We start from the raw sequence: 26,982 nt of genomic DNA on the forward strand, positions 1-26,982 counted from the left end.
CCTCACGGTGCGGGGTCGACTGACGCCGCTTCCCCGTCGACTCTGCTTCTGCCTCTCGCCGCGGTGGAGTACAGGAGTAAACGGCAGAGTGATCGGGGATCAATTTATCACGTCTACACTAAATGCGATAAATCGATCCTCAATAAATTGATCACTACCCACCGATCCAGCAGGTAGTGTAGACGTACCCTAAGGCCTTGGCTACACTGGCGCTGTACAGCTCTGCAACTTGCTGCGCTCAGCGGTGCGAAAACGCCCCCCCCCAGCGCTGTAAAGCACCAGTGTAATCAGCGCCTGCAGCGCTGCACACTCGCTCGCAGCGCTGCAAACTATTCCCCTCAGAGAGGTGGAGTACTTGCAGCGCTGTGAGAGAGCTCTCGCAGCGCTGGCGGCGCGACTACACTCGGCAGCGCTGTGAATTCTCAAGTGTAGCCAAGGCCTTAGTTACAGTTTCTTTGCAGTTCCCTGATGTGTGCTTTCCACCCTCTTTTTGTCTTTGCTTGTACATTGTCTGTCAGTGTGAATACAGGACAGTTAGGGTGAGCATCTCAGTCACCAAACCAACCTAGAGCATCCTGGGGCATTTTCTCCTTGGCTTTTGTTTGCATAAAAGTGTTTGGAGGTGTCTGATTTGTTATTTGCACTCAGTCTCTCTCCATTAGGTGAGAGCAGGAGAGACTCGTGAAGAGCACAGCCCAGAAATGTGCATTTGTGTCACTGTCCCTACAGAGGAGATTATGAAACTGATACTTGGGAAGATCACACACACTGCTTTGTAGAGACCCTGCTTTGTCCTGCTACACAACTGCACAGAACAGGGAGCCCCCTGCAATTACAGTGTCACAAAGACTTTTGTTTTGCTGTTGGACTTTGAAAATCATTTTGTCTCTTTTCTTTTTTTTATATGGGTGCCTGTTTCCACAGTACAAACTGTCTGCCAGCAACACTCTTTCAATTTCCCACTAGTTAGAGCACAGCCACTCCCCTCCCCCTCCCTCCCGGCTATAGATTTCTGTCAGTTTCTCAGATTGTGTGGCTATGATGATACACCTCAGTCACAGGAAACGTTTCTATTTGAGTAGTGTCTAAGAGCAAAGGCACTTAGTTTTTTGCAGCAGCTTTGGTTGTGGTGGAGGAGGGGTATAGAGAGATTAAAATCTCTCAGTACATTTTATTTGATACTGTTTTTCACACAGTATTTTTATTCCCCTTTTCTACTCCATCAAAAAATAATTAATAAAATAATTATTGACAGTACATGGAAAAACCATTTGCCCCTCTATGTACTGGGGCTAAACTTCACCTAGATTTATTTTATTTTTATTTTTTTTTGGCTGGATTCTCCATTGCCCTGCATCTTGTGCAGTTGTTCACACCAGTGCAATATAAATGAAAAGTGGATATAAAATGTTGCCATATTGGAATGGTTGGTATTTTGCATCCACCTATGCACTGGTGTAAATGCCTGCACAGAGCAACTGAGAATCACACCCTCAGTGTTTAAAACTAAAAGAAAAGGAGTAAGTGTGTCAGGGACAGAGCATGGAACAGTTTGCCTAAGAGAGTCAATCACTAGCCATCTTTAAATAAAAGTTAGATATGTTTGTTGAAGAAAATGACACATAGACTCATAGACTTTAGGGTCAGAAGGGACTATTCATGATCATCTAGTCTGACCTCCTGCACATCGCCACAGAACCTGACCCACCCACTCCTGTAATAGACTCACAACCTCTGACTGAGTTACTGAAGTCCTCAAATCATGGTTTAAAGACTTCAAGTTACAGCGAATCCACCATTTACACTTGTTTAAACCTGCAAGTGACCCACGCCCCATGCTAGAGAGGAAGGTAAAAAACCTTACATATGTTCTGAGGCAGGGGGTTGCATCAGATAATAAAAGAAATTCCTTCTGACCATTCCAGCTATGATTCTGTGAGGTTCAAATAATTTCATTTCAATTATTTTTTCAAATGAACTACACCTCTACCTCAATATAATGTGACCCAATATAACACGAATTCTGATATAACGTGGTAAAGCAGTGCTCCGGGGGGGGGAGCTGCATACTTCGGTGGATCAAAACAAGTTTGATATAATGCGTTTTCACCTATAACATGGTAAGATTTTTTGGCTCCTGAGGACAGCGTTATATTGACATAGAGGTGTATATATTAACTAACAATGGCAAGGAGGCTGGGTTATAATGGTAGCACATTTTCCAGTCTGTTTGGTTTCTGTAAACTGTTTTTGGTAACACTCATAGAATATCAGGGTTGGAAGGGACCTCAGGAGGTCATCTAGTCCACCACCCTGCTCAAAGCAGGACCAATCCCCAGATAGATTTTTACCCCAGTTCCCTAAATGGCCCCCTCAAGGATTGAACTCACAACCCTGGGTTTAGCAGGCCAATGCTCAAACCACTGAGCTATCCCTTCCCCCCCTCCTCTGGAATTTATTCCCAACCCTACAGAAAGTTTATCGCTCTCTATTACTCTGATAGAATTTAACAGAGAATTACATCCCTGCTATAAAATTATACAGGATGGTTTAAAAACCTATGGGAAGGATATTGTTCTCTATTAAAGTCTATTTGCATTATTGATTTTTATGCCTATTAAATTCTATGGCCCTTTTCAGTAAGGACTGAATGTGGGCTGAGATAGGGCCAAGATTGTTTTATTTAAAAGCTGAAGGGTCTGGTTGTAAATGACTGAAATTCTGGTGTAAGGCACCTGATTACTAATGCATAGTTATTTCTGCTACAGCTAGTAAGTGAATGCTACACTTGCTATTATAGCATCTCAGAAGCTGTGCTCTAGTTATGAGTGCAATGGCACTTCCATTCTAAATCCCATCTTTCCAGTCACCTACAACTTTCTCAGAAACTTATTTTTAGGCTGAAATTGCTAATGTTTAAAGCGGCCTTGTCTGCCCCTTCCCACACTGGACCCTGATTGTCATTAGAGGCCGGACACTGCCTTTCCCCTCCTGGATGCTACTCTGATTTCCTGGCCCAGGTATAATCAGAACTGCGCTATTCCAGCCTCTGCCTCAACCATCAAGCAGAGATAGGGCTGGGAAATTCATTTTCAATCTAAAATAAAGGTATTGATTAAAAAAAAAAAAAACCTGGGTGTTAGCCTTGAGGCTCCTCCATATTCTGCTAAGCATGACTTTCAATGAGAACCAACTTTTAGCCTTTGAACTAGCCTCCCGGCCTGTGATGATGACATAACCAACTCCAGTAGTGAAAGAGCCTGTTGTACAGAACATAAGCAAGGATACAGAGTTCTAATTGCTGTGAAAACCATGGCTCTGACTACTCTGGCTATTGTGCTACTAAGGGTAAGTCTACACTACCCGCCAAATCGGCGGGTAGTGATCGATCTATCGGGGATCGATTTATCACGTCTAGTGTAGATGCGATAAATCGATCCCCGATCTCTCTGCCTTCGACTCTCTGCCTTCGACTCCTGTACTCCACCGCGGCGAGAGGAGGAAGCAGAGTCGACGGGGGAGCGGTGGCAGTTGACCCTGCACTGTGAGGACGCGAGGTAAGTCGACCTAAGATACGTCGAATTCAGCTATGCTATTCTCGTAGCTGAAGTTGTATATCTTAGGTCGATCCCTCCCGCTAGTGTAGACAAGGCCTAAGATCTCAACCTTAATGCTGCAGTAACAGTTTTGTGCATGCACTCCCAGACTGAGCTTTTGCTGTCAATAACATGACACAGCTCGGCCCTAGAACAAACATCTAGAAAGTAGCACGGAGACATCAAATTCAGTAGTCTCTTTTGGCAACTTGCTTGGCTTTTCACTGTCTTGTGTCTCAGAGACAATGTTACACACAACAGCCATGAATACAAAGTCATTTAAAAAGCAAAAGAGAGAGACTGAAATGTTACATTTCTTATTTCAGATCTTCACTTGTACAACATGCTCTGTGTTGCCCTGTGTTCTGCTCTTTGTCACAGAAAAATAGAGAGCAAGTTTCCTTAGTGCCCCAGCTCTCTCTCTCTCTTATGCATACACACCCCTTTTCAATACTCTCCAGGTTCACTCAAAATATCTAATGAATCAATAAAAATATTGTCCTTCCTTAATCCTAACATTGACCTGGTAAACAGCTTATTGCAAGAGGTCAACCAAAAAGACTAGAAAAGTGTGCCAGTCACTCTTTGCTTTGACTACGCTGATTTTCAGAGGGAAGTGTTTTGTGACAGAGAGAGGTGGGAGAAGGCTCAGAGGACAGTGGCTTGTAGATTCAATTGTACACTTGTAGCATGAGAAATTCAGGGATATGTTAGCATAAAGATCAAATCCCCACCAGTGGAGGCTGGACAGAATACTAGAACTGAATGAACATGGAGACTCAATTTCCCTCTAATGCAGGGAGAGGGGCTAGTTAACATCCCATGTGTCAGGGTTGAAATTAGGACAAATTTAAGGTGAGACAGGTTGTTCATGGTGAGTTTGATTTTAATTAACTCTGGCCTTCTGCTTTGCTTCAGAGGAACAGCTCTAAGGATGGAACAAAAAACAAACCAGCAAGAGTGTTTTGCTTCTTTCCATTCACAACCTTGCCAGAACATGTCTAACATGGGTAGCATATAAGAAGTCTAAACCAGGTAACATATCAAAAGTGCCATGGCTAGAAGATGAATTCCAAACTCAGGTCTCCTTCTAAATCAGAGTGATAACAAATATCTTACTCAGCTTGGGAATGCAATAGCTGTGGTTAGCTGGGAAGTTTGCAAGTCAAAAGTCAAGTATTGAGCTCTAGAGAGCGGAGAACATATCATGAGGAAATTAGCTATCCCTCATCTTGCCAAAACTTTTAAACTGGACTAGCCTCTCTGCCCCCACATCCTTCTGGCCCGGTCTGTTGCTCCAGGGCAGGGTTTCACAGAAAAGCAGCCTCCCTGACCTCTGTCTCACCACAGGCCTCCTTTTAAAAGTTATATTTCTGTTTATGAGCTTTACTATGGATCGTTAAAAGTCTGCAGCGGCTCACAAAGCAACATGATCTGCAGTTTAATTTGAGGCTCTGCTTGAGGATGTGCCTCCAAACAGCTTTTCTCCTAGGAAAAAGAGAAAGTCAAGGGCAAGTGACCAGACAGAACCGTCCCTAAGCCGTTGTTCCTCTGACTGTATTTTAAAATATTTGGATGCAAAGAGGAGTGGCAGCTGAAAAAATTCCCAGTTTTGTCAGCAGTTCTGTGTCCAGAAATAGGCAAATTCCAGCATTGACTCTGAGAATCCCTTGTGTCTTTTCATTGTCCTAGCCAGGGACTCCACAATTCAATAGTTATCCTCTGCTGTGGTCAGAGGAGAGTCATTCTCCATGTTCATTCAGCTCCGCTCATGTTGCTCCTCCAATGGCCCTGAACTATAACTGTTCCTTTCTGGGAGGAGTCTGCACACAGATTCTCCAGTTCCTTTTCATGGCTCCACCAATGTATCACCACCAACATGCCCAGAAGGAGATACTGTATCTCTGCACTCCCCTGATTAACCATGCTTCTCTGTATCACAATCTGACCCTTTTGAAGAGATGCAGATGAAATGCCAGGGTACGGCAATTGCCAGGAGGGACAAAGCTAAGTCTCAGCTGACAATCAAGACAGTCTGTGAAGCAAAATAGCAATTGTTGCAAAAGAATGAGGAATTGATTTATCAGGCAGGACTTCAGCAATACAGAGTAAAGTCATACAGTGTGTCAATCTAACACATATCCAAGAAGTTATTTACAGAGTCCAGTTTCTATGACTACAAAACCCCATGAAATCTATATCTATATAAGTAGAGCTAAGTGACACTCTTGCGGCTTGATGTCACAAACTGCAACAGAGCAACAAATTGTTTCAGAAAAGGATGTCATAATTAGCACATCATGTAGTTCTAAACACTATTCTACATGAGAATCAGAAATTCTAGAAATGGGAAAGACCATCTATTTCATCCCTTTCCAAGGCAGGATTTCTCCCTATTGTACTTGTAGTGCTCTGTTCAGTCTAGTTTCAAATGCCTCAAGCAACAGGTCTTTCCTAAGGATATTAATAGTTACTAATGTCAGTCACTCTGCTGCAGCAAAATATCCCCTCCAATCCCAGGGGCAGGTGGAGTTCACTGATGCTTTTTCTGGTTTGTAAAGTGCTTTGGGATCCCTGATATTAAAAGTGCTACATATGTGTGCAGTGTTAGTTTTTATACATCATCTTCAAATATCTCCAGATTTAGCACTTTTTCTCAAGAGGGAGAGGGTAGATTGGGGGGAAGGGAAGGGAAAGATGTGTAGATGAGCAAATAAACATAAATACACTAAGATACCATATTATATAAACGGTGGGATTTTCTAGTGCTCCTAACTCCCTTAGGTGCTTAAGTCCCAATGATTTGAAATGGGACTTGCGCTCCCATTACATGTTTGAAAAACTTCCCTTAACTTCTCTAAATAAAAAACAAATTACGTTTTTCTTTCTGTGTCTGTTTTTTGTTTGCACCAAAATATTATAAACAAGGTTACACACACAAACTGAATATAACACGTGGCTTCAATTTCATCTCAAGGTTCCAATGATTTGAGCTTTACCCTTGTGGTTTATATTGTCACCACTGATGAAATAGTGCAATTGGATATAAGTTATTCCCATTATATAGTAGGGAAAGGACCAAGCCTGTATGATAGCACTGCTCTACAGCCAAAATGCTTCTGAAATAAATGTAGGCAAACTTTACTAATTCTGGGTCACTGAGAACGAAAATGATGCTTAAAATTGTTGATTGGCTCTAGTTTTCAAGATATGCTATTGGGTCAGTATATACGACCCTTGACTTGGGAATGGCGGAGGATAAGTGAGTTATAAAGGGAAGGGATCTCAATTTAAACCAGAAATGACTAAAATACATCTTTGACTGGATCTATGAATAAATCTATGCCTGGGTTTGGACAGTACTTGCTTTTTAGGCAAAACAATGAATGATGCAATCTGAAGCTGGTATTGCGTCATACATGATATGAATTGCATCATGTTATTCCTAGAAGTCATGGATGATGCAATCATAACGAAGCTTACATCACTCTGCTGAACAAATTGCCCTATATCAGCTCTAGAAATCATACAGTGTCGTGGTCTCTTATTTGTCAGTGTTTTATTTTGCAAAGGGACACATTTCTGTTTAGCCAAAATGAGCAGAGATGCCTCGTACTTGTGTGAACAGTGCAGCTAACTTCTGTTATGTTTGTGGTGAAGTGACTTTTGCATCACAAAAGCGCAGTATAACCACTATGGTTAAGAAAGCCTGTCACCTTTATTTTGGCTGCAAAATTGGAGATCAGGACAAGAGGTGGGCCCCACACATATGCTGCAACACTTGTGCAACAAATCTTCGCCAGTGGTTGAACAGGAAAAGGAAATCTATGCCTTTTGCAGTGCCAATTATTTGGAGAGAACCAACAGATCATACCAGCAATTGTTACTTCTGCATGGTGCCTCCAGTTGGGAAAGGTGTGTCAAAGAAGAAAAACTGGACTGTGCATTATCCAAACATTCCAGCAGCTATACGCCCAGTACCCCACGGAGAAGGACTGCCAGTTCCTGATGCACCAGAATCATTCTCACTTGAGTCAGACGAGGAAGAGGATGAAATGTCTGGTCCTGAACCATCAATGTCACAGGACCCACATTTTCTCCCATCCTCCTCCTCTGAACCACACCTCATAACACAAGGTGAACTGAATGACCTTGTCAGGGATTTGGAACTACCCAAGAGTAAGGCAGAGCTGTTGGGCTCCAGACTACAGCAGTGGAATCTCCTGGCAGGTGATGTTAGGGTTTCCATGTTCCGTGACCGTCAAAAGGATCTTGTCCCATTCTTCTTCATGGAAGGTGATCTTGTAGCCTGCAACAACATCGATGGTGTGATGGCAGCCCTCAACATCATTCACAATCCAGATGAGTGGAGACTGTTCATTGATTCATCGAAGACGAGTCTTAAAACTGTTTTACTGCATAATGGCAATGTTTTGCCATCAATTCCAGTTGGTCATGCAGTCCATATGAAGGAAACCTATGACAACATGAAACAACTTTTGAGGTGCATAAACTATGACCAACATCAGTGGCAGCTTTGTGGCGATTTGAAGGTTATTGCTCTCTTGCTTGGTCTGCAGACTGGATACACAAAGTACTGCTGTTTTCTCTGCGAATGGGATAGACGTGCAAGAGATTCCCACTACATCAAGAAAGATTGGCCACTCTGACAGTCATTGGAGCCTGGGAGGAAAAGTGTTCAGCATCCACCACTTGTTGAATCAAGGAAGATTTTACCACCACCCTGACACATCAAGCTGGGTCTGATGAAGAACTTTGTCAAGGCCATTGACAAAACACAAGCAGCTTTCAAGTACCTCCATGGAAAATTTCCAAGGTTAAGTGAAGCTAAGATAAAGGAAGGTGTCTTTGTAGGTCCTCAAATTCATGAACTTCTTCGAGATGATGCATTTGACCATGCACTGCGTGGCAAGGAAAAGACGGCATGGAAAGCCTTCCAGTTAGTGGCAATATATTTTCTCGGAAACAACAAGGCAGACAACTACAGGTTGTTGGTGGAAAACCTCCTCAAGACATACAAAAGCCTTGGTTGCAACATGTCACTAAAGATACATTTTTTGCACTCTCATCTAGATTTTTTTCCACCGAACTGTGGAGCAGTGAGCGACGAGCACGGCGAGCGATTTCACCAGGACATTGCAACAATGGAGAAACGCTATCAGGGCAAATGGAGCCCATCAATGCTTGCAGACTATTGCTGGACAGTGACAAGAGATGCTCCATTTCATGAATACAAGAGACAAGCCAAGAAGCGCCGAGTAGACACTGAATAGGACTAAACTATGTACATAATAGTTTTTTGCCTTTTGTTTCATAATAAATTTTATTTATATAACCCTTTTGCTGATTTTTAAAGTGTTACATAAAAAGGACAGGTGAAATATTATCATGTAAAGCAACCATAAACACATGAAAAGACCTAGGTTTACAATTTATGATTAAAACTATGCTATCTACACAATATACTTAGACATAAAATGTAAAAACTTAAATATCTTAGAAACAGTAGCCAATCAGTTGTTTTAATCGTCATATTTGAATTCAGCACACCAAAATACATAATAAATAGCACATTTTATCTCTGAAGCAGACAACTTCTCAAAAATTGTAGACCAGTGTAGTTATTGTTTGACTGTGTCCTGCAGCAGAATGTGAACTAAAAAACTCTGCTAGACGTTGCATCAGGCCAGAAAACTCTTGTACTTGGTCTTAAAGCCAAAAAATACATTTCTGGTGTTGTATATCAGCTGTCACTCACTATATACCCTTCCTGCTGTCAAGGAGAAACAACAGAGAAAGAAAACAATGCAGAGAACAAAGAGCAAAGGGTCAGATGGAGAGGGATGTAAGAAGGGAGCTAAGACTGACTCAGGCCTTGTCTACAGTGCCACTTTACAGAGCTGAAACTTTCTCGCTCGGGGTGTGAAAAAACACCCCTCTCCCCGAGCACTGCAAGTTTCAGCGCTGTAAAGCTCACCAGCATGGCTCCCAGCATTGGTGAGCTACTCCCCTCGTGGGGGTCGTTTTTTACCAGCTCTCCCAGCGCTGGTGCCGTAACTACACAGCCACGTTAAAGCGCTGCCGTTGGTAGTGAAGACATACCCTTAGGTAAGGGACAGTGCAAAAGAGCTATTCCTAGAAGACAGCAATATTTTTTTAAGGTCACAAAAAAGGCAACAGAAAGACAGATATGTTTTGAGCTGCTGCAGAAAGAACAAAGGTTCATTCAGCAATTGCAATTCTTCAGAATAGTGGAGATTCCTTGTTCTCCGCAGAAGAACCTTCAAAGACAGACATGAGGATTTACTGTGTTAGAGGCTTGGTTCAGCATGAGTTAAGTCAATGGGAGATTTTCCACTGAACTGAATAGAAAGCAGGAGCAGGTCCCTACTCAGTAATGAAGAAGTAAACAGCAAACTCAGGATGGTAAGCAGAACAAAACCAAGAACACAGACGCTTTCCTCTCAAAATAAAGTCAGTGGTGGAAAAGCCCTTTGTAACATAAGAAAATTCACATAATAATAGTCAGTCTGCATTTTAGTCAAAAGAAAAAGATTTTCATAGCAAGTGAGATTAGAAGTTCCCCCTTCTGAGAGGCAACTTTTCTCAAACCAGATACGTGATGCCTGGTAATGCATTTGTTTTCCATTGTGCAAAAGGACTGTCTACTAAATAACTTTGGGGAATGCAAATTACTATTTTTGTGGACATTTTGCCCCCCTGATCCAACAAGTTTCGCCCCATCCTTTTCCCATCACTGTTCAGTTCTATGCACAAGGCATAATATACTGTGTAAGCAGAGCCAAGTAACTGTCTTTCTACCCAGACCCAAAACCATTTTCTTCTCGTGCCAGTGTAAAACCGGCATACTCCACCAAAGTCACTGGTGCAGGTGAAAGGAGAATTGAGCCCTTTGATTCCCAACCCATTCCTTGCTTTCTGTTTCTCTTTAAATAGCTGTCACTCGTGCCTGAAAGGCGCAAAATCAGTCAATGAATCCGTGTCATCATGATCTGATGCTCTAATGCCATGGAAAGTCTGGCTGTTCCAAAGAAAGGAGTAGTGTACACAATGTATTTTGTAACCTTTGGGAAAACTGACTGATGGGTATTCTGTAACTACCAGAACTGCACAGATTGTTACTGGGTTTAAAGTTTATATTTACATACAGACTTCTGAATATCAATTGGCTCAGAGGGAGTTGCTTGCTTATATTATGCTAAGATTAGTGTAAAAACAAAACTGCTATAAGTGGAGGATCCGTGTACTGCAATTGTAGTTTTACACATTGCAATGCATGGGAACAATTCAGGATTTTTGCTATGCATCCGAGCTATAACTGGGTTTAGTGTATTTCAGTTAAAGAATGAGCTTGGCAAAAATATATTTAGCTTTATACACACATATTTTGGAGATATTCTGGGAGATTTGAAGATTTGACAAAGATGTGTATATGTGTGCAAAGTTTTATACTATCACTGACAAAGGAACTATTTCCATTGGTGGTAAAAGCCCATTAATTCAATTACTTTTGTTTGAAGTGCAAATCTGCCCTTGTGGCTCTAATTCTTAGGATATAAGCACCCGATATAGGCACAAGATCTCCATATACCCAAATGATTTATGGAAATCACATTCTAGTTTTCAAACGTAAAACTACAGCACAACTACACAATAATAAATCCACAAATCTTGGCCAAGTGTGATACATGGCCCTTTCAAGAAACACTTCATTTAAGAGCTGCAGCAGAAACAACTATACGCAGTTATTTCACTCTGGGTCGTACTAGTCAATTGAACACAACTGGTCCAAAGGTTGTTAGAGTACTTCCACTTTCTGGCTCCATGTGTATAAAGCAGCCTATTGAGAAGCTCAGTGTATGTCTGCCACTTGGTTTCTGAAATTTTAGTTGCTTCACCTTTGGAGTGATCAGTAGTGAAAGAATCATGCATCAGTTTGTATATTTAAAGCTTTTGTTAGTTTAATTTGTCAGCAAACCATTCAGAGGGAATGTGTGTTTGGGACAGCTGCCTTTTGGTTTACTAGACTCTAGGGTTGCCACCAGTCAGTCTCAGCCAGACAGTAAAACTTTCAATGTTCTGCTCAGTGTCTAAGTGATGACAGAACGTGTCAGAATATTTGAGCAACTAAAAAAGGAATAAAATATACAAAACCTCTCTAAATAACACCTCAACCCCATTTCTGCTCCTAAATTTAGTAAGGCTTAAAAATCTCTTTTGCGCCTCTGATTTCTTTGTTGTGAGAGAAATTTTGTTTTCCCTTCCATTAGGTTATTAAAAATAAAAATAGCTCATTGTGGAGTTAAGGAGCCCAGTGCAGTCAAGAAGACAGGGCAAAAGTGCACTGTGCTTTATTCCTTCTGTCTTTCTCATGTAGGGTTGGGTGGGCAGGCCAAAGGGCAGCATGGGGAGCATCACATCAGTTGAGCTGAGCAAATACAAAAGCATTTTTTGCAAATAGTTGCTCAAATAATCAAATTTGCTGTGACTGTGTTTATGGTACTTTTTTGTTTGCGTGTGGAGGATATTGCTGCAAATGCGTTTATTGGCAGAGAATTCACTGTTTTTGTGGGCATTCTAAGAGTATATGGGAGAGTATTTAAAGAAAATGAATTTCAAACCCATAATCACAGATATCTGCACCAGAAACTTGATTCTAAAGCGTCAAACTCATCCACTCAGGGAACTGAACATTACTATAAATCCTGGGTGGCCAGTCAAGACTCATTAACGATGCTTCAACTTCTGACACTCACAGCAAACTCCTTGCAAATAAGGCACAGCCAAAAATTATTCACTGAAATTATTCAGTGAATTATTTCAAATAATGACTATGTTTGAGAAAACTGATCTATTCACAGACAAGTCACAAACTGAAAAAGAGGCAACAATAATTAAATTATTTGCTACAAAATATGCACCCAGTTCTATCCATCAGGAGGAAGATTATGCTGATACCCCAGAAAAGGAGAGTCGGTATTGTGGGGGAGAAAAGTTATGTAGACTATTGCCCCCTCGCTTTAACTGTACAGAGAAATTTGAGATAGTTGATGATCAGACAGAACAGGAAGAAGTGCTGTGCCTCAGGACCAACGTCACTTCACTCTAGAATGGAACTGCTGACCCTCTCATTTTCTGTATATGCAGCAAAAGAAATTTTTGAAACTCGAGCCATTCCAGACACACACAGAGCTTGTTTTCAGGAAGAAATCTCCACTCTCAACCCCTCAGTTACATAGCCATCCAAGTGCATTATGGTTTGTGCCTGACCCTGAAACATCAGATGCCCACCACTTCTGGAGACAGGCTACAAGCTTGGATGGGCCAATGATCTGGTAAAGCAGAGTATATAGTGACTGGTAGCATTTTGTGTGTGTGTGTGTGTGTGTGTGTGTGTGTGTGTGTGTGTGTGTGTGTGTGTGTGTATTTTTGATGGATGAGAGCATTGTACACTTTGTGTGTGCTAAATTTCAGAAAATATTAAGTGACAGTTGAGCCACCTTCTTCCAGATGAGATGTAAAAAGTGAGAGTCATGACTTCTGGTATTCATTTAGCTCCCACGTCACCTCTGCCAAGAGTAGGGATTGTGACAGATATTGAAACTGCTTCTCAGCTCTATGAACTAAGATGTGAAAAAATTATCTCAGTTATATCTTTGGGGACCATACTGTATATAGCGTATGAATGGTTTATGTAGGATTGTGTTCTACTCTATGGGGGAGGGCTACCACAGCTCCTACAGGAACTACAAAACTGTATGGGGCAGGGGAGCAGTGATTAATGCAAATCACTCTTAGGTTTCATATACTGGTTCAAACTGGTCTGTCCAGAGACCAACAGACAAAGAGCTTTTAGCATAAACAGGCTGTGTTCTTTCTGATCCAGCATGTCACATTAGCCCTTTTGGCCACAGCATCATATTGGGAGCTCATGTTCAGCTGATTGTCCGCCACAACCCCCAAATCTTCTTCAGAATCATTGCTTCCCAGGATAGAGTGCCCCATCATGTAAGTATGACTTATAGTCTTTGTTTCTAGATGTACACATTTACATTTAGTCATATTAAAAGCATATTTTTTGCTTGAGCTCAGCATACCAAGTGGTCTAAATTGCTCTGTATCAGTGATCTGTCCTCCTCATTATTTACTACTCCCTTAATTTTTGTGCCATCTGCAAACTTTATCAGTGATGATCTTATGTTTTCTTCCAGATCATTAATACCAATGTTACATAGCAAAAAGCCAAGAACTGATGCTGTGGCACCTCACTAGAAACATACCCATTAGATGATCATTCCCCATTTGCAATGACATTTTGAGACCAAACGGTTAGCTAGCTTTTAATACACTGTATGTATGACATGTTAATTTTATCTTTTCAGTTTTTTAATCAAAATATCCTACAGCACCAAGTTATACATCTTACATAAGTCTGTTATGTTGACATTATTGCCTATTATCAATCAAATGTGTAACTTCATCAAAAAAAGATCTCAAGATAGTTTGACAAGATCTATTTCCATTAATCCATGTTGACTGGCATTAATTATATTACCCTCCTTTAATCTGTTATTAATTGAGTCCCGTATCAGTTTTTCCATTATCTTGCCCAGGATTGATGTCAGACTGACAAATCTATAATGACCCAGGTCATCCCATTTACCCTTTTAAAAATATTAATACAACATTAGCTTTCTTCCGGTCCTCTGGAAATTCCCCAGTGTTCCAAGACTTATTGAAAATCAACATTAACAGTCCAGTGAGCCTGTAGTGAGGCCTTATTGGAAAAACCTGGGACGTGGGCGGGCCCATCCAGAGACTGGAGTGGGTGGAGCTGGGGAGCTCGGAGCCCGCCCCTCAGAGGGTCAGGCAGCGACCCGGAAGTATAAAGGCTCGCCCTCAGAGCTCACTAGGGAGCCAGCCGCTGGGCAGGCCAGACATCTCCAGCTTAGCCCACGACTGGGAAACCCCCGCGGCCCAAGGTGCATGCCATTGACTTGCCCTGCGCCCGCTACCCGGAATAGTTGCTGGACCTGCCCTGCGCCTGCTACCCGGAGGAGTTGCTGGACCTGCTGCTTGCCCACTACCCTGAGGAACCCATGGTGCTGGACCCCCCGGAGGACAACACCCTGACCCAGGTACTACCCGAGGGGGAGTCTGGAAGTAGCCGGGGGGCAGCCGACCCTTGTCTGGCTGCAGCACTGCCAGAGCCCATGTCAGTGTGTTGTGACCAGGATCCCCACTGACACAGCAGTGGGTCTTCTGCCGCTGCTAGGGCCCCAGGCTGGGATGCAGTGGAGTGGGAGGGCCTGCGTCCCCCCTGCCATCCATGAGTTGGGTGGCAGTCTCCCCCCCTCTCCCAAGCCTTGGAGGCTTGGGCCTACTGTTGTTGTTCAGCCCTGCCTGAGCTCCTGACTCCGTATTGCCCCGCCCTGACCTAGGGCCTGGGCTTGATAGTACTTGTACTGTTACTGCTCAGCCCTGCCTGGGGGCCGGAGCCTCTGACTCATTGTTGCCCCACCCCAACCCAGGGCCTGGGCTCACAGTGCTTATCCAGTTACTGCAAGACTCCCGCGGCCGGACTAATTCCCCAAACTTCAGCAGTGTGCAGTGAGCCAGTGTGGCTCCCCTCCACCCCGGAGAGGGTCGAGCCCCGGCCAGCACCTCTACAGAGCTCCACAGCCACCTCTTTAAAAACTCTTGGATGCAAGTTATCTGGACCTGCTGATTTTTAAAATGTCTAATGTTAGTAGCCACTGTTTAATATCATTCTGAGATACTAGTGGAATGGAAAGAGTAGTATCGTATAATATGACTACATCATCACCTATTTCTAGGAAACTGAAAATTGTATGTCAATGTATATGAGATGTGAGCACCACAAGTCTGTACTGACAACCACAGCCACAAGGCACTGGGAGATCAGCCCTCTATCACCACAGTGATGATCATTCACAGACTGGGCCTTGCTGTTCCTGTGATTGCAGGGGAGAGGCAGAAGAGTAACAATTTGCTCTCCTGCTCTTCTCCCCTACTCAACATAGCAAAAATACCTATGTAGATAGTATGCAAAGGAGAGTGAAATTCTGATTGGGCAACACATGAGTATGTAGTCCGGGGGGAAAAACTGGTGAAAGGAAGAGTGTGCTCATTGCTGGCATACTGGGACCTCATTACAGAACAGAGGACCGGGGGACAAGAGGAAATTCTAGGTAAAAGGGACAGATGGTCTCCTAACAGTCATCCTCAGTAGAGAATGCAAGGCCCAACTCTATCCCTCCCACTTTTTATTTCCTCTTCTTCAGTACTGGAAGTAAATCCTGAGCATGTGTGCCTGCCTGCCGGCTGGCTGACAAAACAGAATGAAAAGTCATAAATGGCTCATTGTTAGCTGAAACAGAGAGGGTCTCTGTGCACATTTAACACTTCCCTCTTGGATAAGTTACTCCAGCTGACTTTCAACCTCCTAACTCAGTTAGTTTTATCCATGAGACTTAAGTTTTCTGGGTGGAGGAGGATTGTGTTTTCTTGCAAATCAAAGTTAGTTCGTGTTGCTGATGAAGGTTTTGGATTTGGTACTTCAGGAGTGGGGGCGGCAGCCTTGGTAGTTCAATCAGATTGGAGGTGCGATGCAACAGATCTGTGAATCTGTAAAAACCCAGGGGCTGGCTAGTCTGGGATCACAGGAAAAGGAAAATGATGGGCACCAGCATGGCTGTATCTAACCTGATTAAATGCTTCTGTTAACCCAAATCTGTCTGAGAGATATCAAGCTGCACCCAAAAGGGGATAATAAATGGGATGAATTGTGCTTTTCTTCTCTTTCAAGGTATAAACTGATCTCAGGTACCCAATTTCTAAACTATTTTCATCACCTTCCAAGAGGTGTGAATGTACTTCTATTTGTTGCTATATTAAAAATACATGAAAAATTGCTATCATCTGGTTGCACGGAAAAGAGAGGCCACCGATATTTTGTTTCTTGCCATTTTTAATACTACCTTGGGCTCACTGGATATCCTGGCAGATGGAAAGAAGAACTGATTCCAGCAAACACATTCGTTTCTTCACCTTGTATTTGGCCCTGTCGCTGCTGAGAGCAGAGAGATTTCAAAAGCCCTAGGCAACAAACTACACATGGACTCTGTATTCTGTACAAGCAGATGACAGGAATTTTTCATGTTTTGAAAACAGAAGTAAACGTGTATTCACACTCCTGGAAGGTAACAGAAATAACTAGCATTGTCTATCCCTGTTAAATGCTTCTGCCACATCATCTACACCCCTGGACAGTCTTATCCAGCCATTGTTAGCTTTCCTCAGCTGCATACCATGCTATTCGAGGTGTCTCAGAGCAAACAAAAGGAACGTACAACATTAGAAATAGAAAGAAAACTCATAACACTAAGTACAGGTGATTTGGTGAGCTTTCCCCTGGTTGTGATGATCCTGTGCTTGACCGATCTACTGACTGCTGCTCTCTCCACAACTAGAGATAGAAATGTTTTTCAGTTATGGCCCAGGTTGTTACAATTGACATTGACAAGAAGGTCAAGACTTAATAAACTTACAGATAAAAAAGGGTTAATAAATACTAGTCAAAGAAATGCAGTTCTTACAGGCAAACCTGCAGATAGGGACACACACAGCTATACATCCCCAGGCAAAAAGGACAGGCTGGTACAGTAGTATTGTGGAAAATTACTGACACTTGCTACTAAAGATGTAACCAAATCAGCACAAAAGCCCATGGAATGGGTTACTAAGAATTGGCATGAGAAGGGTTATATCAGGCACCAGAACATACAATCTTTCATAGGTCTCTGGGGTTTAGAAAGCTGTCAGCCAGAGTTGACATTGAACATAATACTGATGATAGTAAGAAACAGATGTAACTGGTTTTAGCCACATCTGTGGGGAAAAAAAAGAATGTTAGAATGAAACCTTTCCCCCCCCCTCCCCCCCAGATCATCTCTTATATCTCCAAATATCTTACAAAGACACTGGGCATGCAGCGACTATACAGGCACAACCAGCGCCCATTATTATGTGCTCGGCAATAGCTCACATGCTGCCTTGAATACTAAAACTAGTTTAAGGGACTGATCCTGAGAGGTGCCCAGGATTCTTAGCTGTGCAGGCCCTTAACAAGAGAGAATTCTGGCCAGGCTGCCCACAAAGATGATGCTTCTACTTTCTGAAAAGTGCTGGGAATTCTTCAATTTCCACCTGCACAGCAACTAGAGCCAATGTCTTGAGAAAACGTTTGCCAAACATCTGATCTGAACGACCAGACCTCCAGCTTGTCCAGACCCCGCCCTTATACTTCACTGCAGTGTCTACACTAGGAATAAGTTGAATTCCTGAAATGGGAACATGAAGCCAAAATGGTACCAGCTGAGAATTCCTGCCACTGTATTAGGGGAAACTTCCTCCAGAGAGAATGGCATCTGCATGATAGGGCATCTAAGGCTATGTCTACACTGTGTTTTAAAACCCATGGCAGTAAGTCTCAACGGGCAGATCTACACACTTGGGTTTGTGGGGCTCACGCTATGGTGCTAAAACTGTGTATACATTCAAGCTTGGGCTAGAGCTTGGGTTCTGAAGCCTCGGGGAGGGGATTCACAGCTCGAGCTCCAGCCCTAACTGCAATGTCTACATTGATCCCCACTCCACTGAATCAACGTGGCTGAGAAGCGTTTAGTTTTGCAGACGCCTACAGAACTGTTCTGAGCAGCCTACACAGTGTAATGATTTGTAGAGATTCTTTTTTTTGTCTGCTTTTCATTTCTTTTAAAATAGTTAAGCCGTGCCAGTCCCAAGCCAGGATAAAAGAGAAGGGTTCTGCAGTTGGGTCTGCAACACGTTCAGGTAAAATCATACTGCAACCCAAACTTGTGGATGGTAGGTGCAGATGGAGCACAAAACCAAGTATCTTGGCAACCAAATTTGTAACAAGAGTAGGCACAGGGAACATACACACGTTGTATAGTACACGAAAGCCAGCACAGGTTACACAAGAAATGAAAAAAATAGCATCTGAATATACTTCTTTCTGGGATTCCTTTATTCATTCATCCTTTCTTTCACCTCCAACCCGCTTTTATGACTGTAATCGGAGACAAATTAAAACTCAATGGAAATGAACCTGTAGCACTACTTACTCCTCTCCAATGCCCTGGTGCAACTTCTTTGAACTTGATTGTGGTACCAGCTGGTTAATGCTGCCATAGAGTATTAACGTTATAGAATCGGAGTACTCCAGTGTCAGACAGGGCGAAGGCTCCCTTGTCTTACAGTAATGGAATCTGCTTTGATGTCAGTTGGGCCGAGGATTACCTTAGTATGGAAATTCATCTAGCATAAGAAATCTTGAACGGGTTTCTATTTGTTCATTTTGCATAGACTCCGCATCTCCTCTGCTGTGCCCTTCTCCATCCTTCCATTCTCCATCCCCACCACTCCTCTCAGACACACTCTCCAGGGATAAGCAGCACTCAATGGCTAAATAATCAATGATGTTTTATTGCTTGATTAGTGCAGGGTAGAGATGTTTCTTCAAACCATAGCTGAACTGGCTGACTGCAGACTACATTGGCCAAATTCAGACCCATGTAAGAGGGTGTAACTCCAGAGAAACTGCAGCCTGCTTGAACCAACTCTGAATTTCATCCCATCAGTCAAACTGGAACTGCGGCTACAGCTCCTGGAAATATTTACATTATATATAAGTTCACAGACAGCCTGGAGTAACTGCAAGAGCATAGTTCACTTGAGAGACTCTCCAAATACCATAAATGGCAAAAAAGCAGTCCACTTAATGGATGGATTGGCTGTAGATTATTTATACTTGTGTGGACTGCATGTGATTCATTGCCTGGAACAAAGACCTGAGGCAAGAATACCCTTGAATAGGAGTATATTGGAGGGCTTATTAGGACACATACCCAATCACAAAGGGAACTGCTGCCCCAGCCCAAAGGTCTTGCCTTCAGCATGTAGTTTTTGAGGGGGCTACTGCAGGACTTAGTGACAGCCAGAGCCAGGCAGAATGCAATAACTCCCATGTAGTTCAATCTTTTTTGCAGTATTCCTGCTATTCCATGCCTGGGCCTCCACCAAACAGACCACCAGACTGATGTATAGTGCTAAACTGGATGGTAGTTTTGTGATGTGAGCAAACATTTGCTGAAATAAAACATTTAATTTGTAAGCCTAAATAGGATTTAAATCTTGCACACCAACAGGAAAGTCTTACACACTAATGCACTGTGCTACTTATTCCCACTTCAAAGAATTGTATGGAACAGAATACATAGACTAGGATATTCCTGCCAAGTGGGAGTTGCTTTGTTTCTAATTCCTGGCTGTACATTATAAGTGCTGCAGGTAGCACTGCAATAGTTAAGGCTGACCAACTCCTTCCACTACAATACTCTGTTTTCAGTTGCTTATAATATATATTTCATCTTTTTACTTTATCAGATTTAAAAAATAACAAGAGCTAATGAGGAAAAAACACTGTGAAAACAGCAGTGTGATAAGAAGTGTAGTCTTAGTTGTGGTTTCTGGTGCTAATTTTGTTCACAGTCTGAAGAAAACCTTGTAGCCTACAAGTTGCTTCTAACCTGACTGCCTCTTCAGACTACATTGTATTAACCACTTTAGTGGTTGTTCAAACTCGTACGCCTGCTTCGGAAACACATGACAAATTTTTCCCGCTCCCTTTCTTTAAGTGAAACTTTCATGCTGCCTCTGGACTTTCTCAAGTTATGTTACTAATGTAAAAATAAAATAAAGTCTGGGTGGATTGTACAGCTTGTTTTCAAAACACATCCTCAGAAATATCAGCTTGACTTAGGGATTCTAAGCATGTAAATGTGGTGACATGCCCCCAAAATAGGAACACTAGATAGAGAGAGTGGTGTGTGTGAATTTATATTCACTAGGCAGGAGCACCGCCAGCTTTTCTGCCGCCCTACATGGCGGAAGGTCCCGCCCCGAAATGCCGCACCCCACAGAGGCAGCGGAAGGTCCCGCCATTGAAATACCGCCGCGGTCGCCGCCCCCCAAATTGTAGTGCCCTAGGCGACCGCCTAGGTCGCCTAATGGGTTGCGCCGGTCCTGTCACTAGGCCATTCTCACTGTTAGACAATCTACTCTGTAGCCATCCTCTTGCCAGTTAAGCTGGGAGCAGCCATGCAAAAAGGGGTCCAATTAGGAAATGCATAACATGAAGCAGCACGAACATGGGACGAGTGTCGCTTGGTCACAGGGTGAAAGCCTTGGGCCACGTTTGACTGACACGACCATTTTGTTTTGTTTAAGATGATGGCCAAGCAGAATTTTATTTAAAAATTAAAATCAAAGAGTATATATGTGAGTAAAAGAGTTGTCTCACTGTACATTTTTAAAGCTTCCTGAAATAGGACCAACTCCCATCCAAATTAAGTAGCCAGTGTTACCCTGGAAAGCCTCAGTCAGAGCAGAAAAGTTGGAGCTAGTGAGTGTACAAATAACTGCTGCCCCACCCTACCTATGACTCCTCAGATGGATATAGGGGACTGACTTTCAGGGATTTTCAAGGTGGCATCCCTGGAAAACTCCCAGGACTCTGTAACTTTAGGTTAAGAGCATTTTTACTCTCTCCTCTACTTGGTTCTGATGCAATCTCTTGCTGCAGGGAGAGAAACTGGATGGATTTATATCATCTCTCCTCTGAGCAAAAAGAATTCTGGCGTATCTCTGTATAGGCCAGTGCAAGCAAACAAGACACACACCCCCACACCACACACACACACAACTTCCACACATCATTTACAGCATTGATTCCAGTAAGCAAAGAGTCAGAGGATCCAGTCTGAGTAAGTCCTCAGACTCTCAATGACTCCTCTGTTTTGACCCAGTTTTGGCATGAGTTAAACTTGGATCTCCCTAGCTGCCAGCCATCTAGAGGGCTGGATGGTAATGTGTATGTGTAGGAGAGGAATATAGGGAAGGAGTACGTAGGTGGATATATATGTGGATGGGCTGGTGTAGCTGGCTCCCAGGCGCCCCAGGAAGGGACGAGCCCCACCCCTGGAACTACTACAGATGGGTTTGAATGGGAATGTACAAGTTGTCTGGATGCTGCCACATGGCAGTGGCCTTGCATAAAGGATGATCAAAAGCAGTCTTCTTAGTAGAGATATAAGAGTGACAGCATATGTGCACCCAGTGTTGAGAGCACAGCAGATGTCTGATATGGGCAGACTTTTGTCACTTCTGAATTGTTATTAGCAAGCTCAGAAAAAGAAACTGAACCTTTAAAACTCCTTCTTCCCTCCCTATCTTCCCCACACCAGTCTGCCTTCCTCTGTCTAAGCTGCTAATTTTCTTAAAGCTTAACAATTCTCCTGAGTTCTAGGTTCTGTCATCTGGGGCAGTTCAGGTTTTTTGTTTCTTTCATTGTTTTTGGTTTTGTTTTCAAATAAAAGTAGTCCATGCAAGGCCACAAAAGAGAAGAATGGACCATTGCTTCCTCTTTGTTCTCTGCAGTACTCTGGAGGACAGAAGCAAACCATGAAGACAGACTCTACAAGTCACTCATGTTGCAGTTTATTTATTCATACATTTTGTAATTAGATTTTTTTAAAAAAGCTACTAATTCCTTGATATTGCTTGCCCTGTTCTTCTCATTTGCTCATTTTCCCATCATCCACTACAGGCTAACAGCTGTTTCTCTCTCTTTTTTAATATTTGTTCCATTATTTTGCTAGGGTAAATATATCAAATATTATTATTTGTATTATGGTAACAGCTAGAGGCCCCTGTTGAAATCAGAGCCCCGCTGTGCTAGAACCCATATGTACACACAGCAAAAGACAGTCCATGCCCCACAGACCTTACACATTGTGTAAGGATAGACAAGACAGGAAGACTACTTTGAATAGGTTTTCCACAGCCCTGGACACTGCAGCAGCCATTGTTAAAAGAAAAATGCAAGTGAGAGAAGGGGTGTGTTCTGGCTTTTGTTTCACAGGTGGTTGCTGAGGCCCAGAGAGATTGGGATTTACCCAAAGTCAGGCAGGAAGTCTGGGGCAGAGCTGGGGATTGAATCCTGATCTCCTGAGGCCCAGTCCAGTCCAATATCCATTCTATTCTTTTTCTTCTATCAATGTATAGTAATTAGTTGCTTTAAAACTCCATGGTAGTGGTTTTTACATCCTATATCTTGGTACATGGTCTGTGGCCAGCAGACAATTTCTGTCGAAACTTGAGATGATTTGAGCAATTAGTTTTTGAGATCCATAACTCAGACAATCAATTTTTAATCCTGTTTTTAAAAATGTCTAACTTTTTTTTATTTATTTTTATTTTTTTTGGCCACATCTTATCTCAGAAATAGCTTCTTCTAGAAACTTCAGATGAAGTTTACTCAGAAGCTTTGGGCAAGGTCTAGTGTGCACGACCAAATCTGACACAGGGAAAGACATATTTGTAAGCTATTCATTGGCAAAATAAGGACTGTCCAGCATGAGGTGTCAGGCTCCAACAGAATGTAAAGGGCTATCAGTTGACTGATGCAGACTTAAGCTTTCTTTGTTGTTTTTCAATAAGTTTCTAACCCTTCTCCTTGTGGAGAGAGCCTTCCAAGTGGAAATTCTTTGCTTGGGAGTTCTGTAATGAATTCCTCTGAAACATCAGAGATGGCCACGGCAGGAGATGGTACACTGGGTGGGGTGGGCCAATGCTTTGAGGTGGTACTGAGCATTCTGTCTCTCTCAGGTGCTTGGCTGGCTGGTTCTTGGTCAGATGCTCAGGATCTAACTTGATCACCTTATGTGGGGTTCAAAAAGAAATTTCCCCCAAGGTCAGAATGGCAGAGACCTTGGGGTCTTTTCACCGGCCTCTGCAGCAGGTTACTTGCCAGGATTATCTGAGTAGATCTTGATTAATTGTTTCCCTGCCATTGTGAGAGCCTCAGGCACTGATGCACCTTGGTCCACCCTATTCTCTGCGTATGGGACATAACTGTCTATTCTCCTGGTGGCAGTAATACTTTGGTCTAATCTCAGTTGCTGCATTAGTGTGTGGCTGCTGAGTGGGGCTGGTGGCCTGTGCTATACAGGAGGTCAGACTAGAGGATCTGATGGTCCATTCAGGCCTTAAACTCTATAACGGTAAAAGAACAGAAAAATTCTGGCCCACTCCCCCTTGTTAGCTATGGCCTTGCCCAGGCTCCTCACTCACTCACTTGCTACTGACATCTTCTCCTTCCAGGTGCACCCCATGCCAGGCCAAAGACGACAGGCACCATCAGAGTGTTTATTACCCACCCACTCCTCTCTGATAGCTGCTCTTTTCTTCAGTGGTCATGCTAGCAGTACTACCAGGAGAAACTGTCCACTGCTCTCCCCTACTACAGTACATGAGCCAGACCAGCTCCTCCCTTGCCCTTACAAAGACTGCAGACTTCTTAAAAGCCTATGGAAAAAGCTGACAAAAGAACATTACAAGTCCCACTCTCAGCAGCTTTAAATTTGCAGTGGAAATCCTCTCCCAACAGGACTGGAGAAGGGCTTAGAGACATGTCAGGAAAGAAAAATGAAATATTTTCCTGTCTTGGTTAAGCTTCCAACCCCTATCAACTGCTGTTTGAAGAGAAAGTTGAGATTACCCTGCAGAGAGAGAGAGGGAGCACACATCCCAAGGTTCCTCAGAACGAAAATAATCCAATTGTACCTTTCATACCGCAAGAAATTAAGCTCACAAATAAAACCATGAACCAACCATATTCTATAACAGCATCTGACTCTTTGCAGTTTTCCCAGAAAATTGCATGGGCATTCTGTGGCTCACTCCTTAGCCCACTTCCTCCCTTCCTCAATTCTAACACATCTGGCCCTGGTGAGTGTAGAAAGAGAAAAGGGTGGACTTGTTTCTGACTCACATGCCAAAATTTCTGAATAGAACACTGGACCTAGGTTCTATTTCCAGCTCTGCCACTGGCCTGCTGGGTGACCTGGGGCAAGTCACTTCCTCCCTCTTTGTGGCTCAGTTTCTCCATCTGTAAAACACAGGGATAATAGTATTCACCTTCTTTGTAAATCCCTTTGAGACCTACTGATGAAAACTGCTATTTAGGAGCTAGTTATTATTATTTATTATATGTTGTGTGTTACATAAAGAATCAAATCCTGCAGGTAAAACTCCCATTGACTTCCTTACCTAAGTAAGGACTCCAGAAAGTAAGTGTGTGTGTATGTGTGTGTGTAAAGAGAGAGAACGCACAAGGGTTATATTTAATTTTAAAATGGATGCCAGTGGTTTTCTTCTGAGCCTGTTTACTCACTGGGGTTCGTGGGAGGTCAAGCTGGGGACTTGCTTATTTATTTTCCTCACTTTGCCTCCCAGTCTTCCTCCAGACCACTCTGGATAGGTTTTCCACTGCCCTGTTAAACTGACTAAGTGTGCTGGGTACAGTAGCATCCACTCAGAAAAGAAAAGCAAGTGAGATGAGCATTTGTAAGAAAAGAAGCTGCATTCTGGCTCCCAACCCAGCACAGACTGGGGAAACAGGAAAAAGTGCTGGTAAACGCCAACAGATCTGTACTGGCATTTTTATAAAAATCTTTTTATGTATTTACTTCAAAATTCTGGATACAGATGGACTTTCTAGGCCCACTATTTATTATTGTGTCTGCCTTGAAATAGGAACTGATCGCTTTGACTACCAGAATGGGATTTGCTTTTCTATCGTGCCTTTTATACTCGTGGAATCCCAAAAGGCTTTACTAAGCAATGACTTAGACATGAAGGGCTTTATTAATAATGGTAGTGCTGCCATGACTCTGTAGTTCAGATGGATCACTGTGTGTTCTTTCCTCTACAGCAGTACACCAGTCTGATAAGGTGCTGTGCTAGGGCAGGATGCTGGCCCTTTCTCCACTGATAACAGACCTGGGCTAGCAGGGTTCGCACTAAGGCCTTGGCTACACTTACCCGCTAGTTCGGCGGCTGGCAATCGAACTTCTGGGTTTGACTTATCGCGTCTAGTCTGGACGCGATAAGTCGAACCCGGAAGTGCTCGCCGTCGACTGCGGTACTCCAGCTCGGCAAGAGGAGTACTGCGGAGTTGACGGGGGAGCCTGCCTGCCGAGTGTGGACCAAGGTAAGTTCAAACTAAGGTACTTCGAACTTCAGCTACGTTATTCACGTAGCTGAAGTTCCGTACCTTCCTTCGAATTAGGGGGTTAGTGTAGACCTGGCCTAACACTCTAAAAAAAGCTGTGTAGACAGCACTGTGAAGTTGCAGCTGGGGCTGGAGCTCAGGCTCTGAAGACTAAAGAAGGGGATGGGCTTCCAAGCCCTGCCTCCAGCCCAAGCCACAAGTTCAAAGCCCTGTCTAAACAGCTATTTTTAGAGCACTAGTGCAAGCCCCCTAAGTCTGTCAACCTGGGCTGGCAGGCTTGCTCCAAAATGCCGTGTTGACATACCCATAGTGCACACCTGAGAAGGGGAATTGTCTCTCCTTTCTTTCTCTAGCAGTTTTGCCTTTCTCTAGCAATTCTGTTTGGCTTATCATCTGCCCCCCCTTTATGGTTGCCTCCACTGGGATTTTTGCCAGAAAAGTCTGTTGAAATGAAGCAAAATCCTGTTATTGTTTGCTGGATCTGACTATAAGTGAAATATGCATCATTGGATATTTTTGCTGCTTCCAAAAATACTCCCTTGACTCAACCACAGTTAAATGAAGATGAGCTTTTCAGGGAAAGACATCAACACTGGACAGAGGACTTGTTCCAGGTAGCATTTTGATAGCTGCTCTCCAATCCTTCATCCCGCTCATGGCTGCGTAAATACCTTCCAACTGGTGTAAAGGAGGCAGCCCATAGCAGATTGCGCTCTGGTTTTGTCTTCATCAGCATTACCAATTAACTCAAGTTAGCAACCACATTTGTGCATGTCAGCCTGGACACCACAAATGTTTGTGTCAAACCTGGAACAAAGGTTTGGGGAGCGTCCAGACTGTTAGCTAACTTAAGCTAACTGATATAACCAACCAATTGGAGTTAAAAATCCTCTGGCGTAGACACACACTATGTTGCTATGTTATAACCCTGCTATAAAGTAGAAACAAAAACGTAGTGGCCAAGTGCCTCATGTTCAGGAAGCTCTGACAAAGAACTGCAATTGTGGAAGAGCTCAGAATGTCTCAAATCCACTCCAGAACAAACGAAACACTAAAACACAGTGTGCCATACCAGCTTATTATATGCACTGGCCATCTCATTTCATGTTATAACATTACAAGTCCAGGCAATGTAATTATGCCCTCAGAAACCCTCTACTCAGAAGG

The 26,982-nt window shown here is 43.1% G+C and overlaps 1 protein-coding gene across 8 annotated transcripts in view; it reads right to left on the bottom strand.

Annotated features, from left to right (window-relative positions):
- The window catches only part of CHST3 (carbohydrate sulfotransferase 3), an 85,543-nt gene that overhangs the window by 14,484 nt on the left and 44,077 nt on the right, over positions 1–26,982 (bottom strand). For 3 of the 8 annotated variants that reach the window (XM_042856892.2, XM_024108657.3, XM_008172002.4), the window contains exon 2: positions 24,574–24,690. The exons of the other annotated variants lie outside the window; for them this stretch is intronic. In XM_042856892.2, coding sequence (XP_042712826.1) covers positions 24,574–24,575 — 2 coding nt within the window. In that variant the 5' untranslated portion in view covers positions 24,576–24,690. The remainder of the gene's footprint in view (positions 1–24,573; positions 24,691–26,982) is intronic. 8 annotated transcript variants of the gene reach the window in all.

Source organism: Chrysemys picta, chromosome 7, assembly GCF_011386835.1.
Source record: "Chrysemys picta bellii isolate R12L10 chromosome 7, ASM1138683v2, whole genome shotgun sequence".
NCBI classification, from domain to species: domain Eukaryota; kingdom Metazoa; phylum Chordata; order Testudines; family Emydidae; genus Chrysemys; species Chrysemys picta.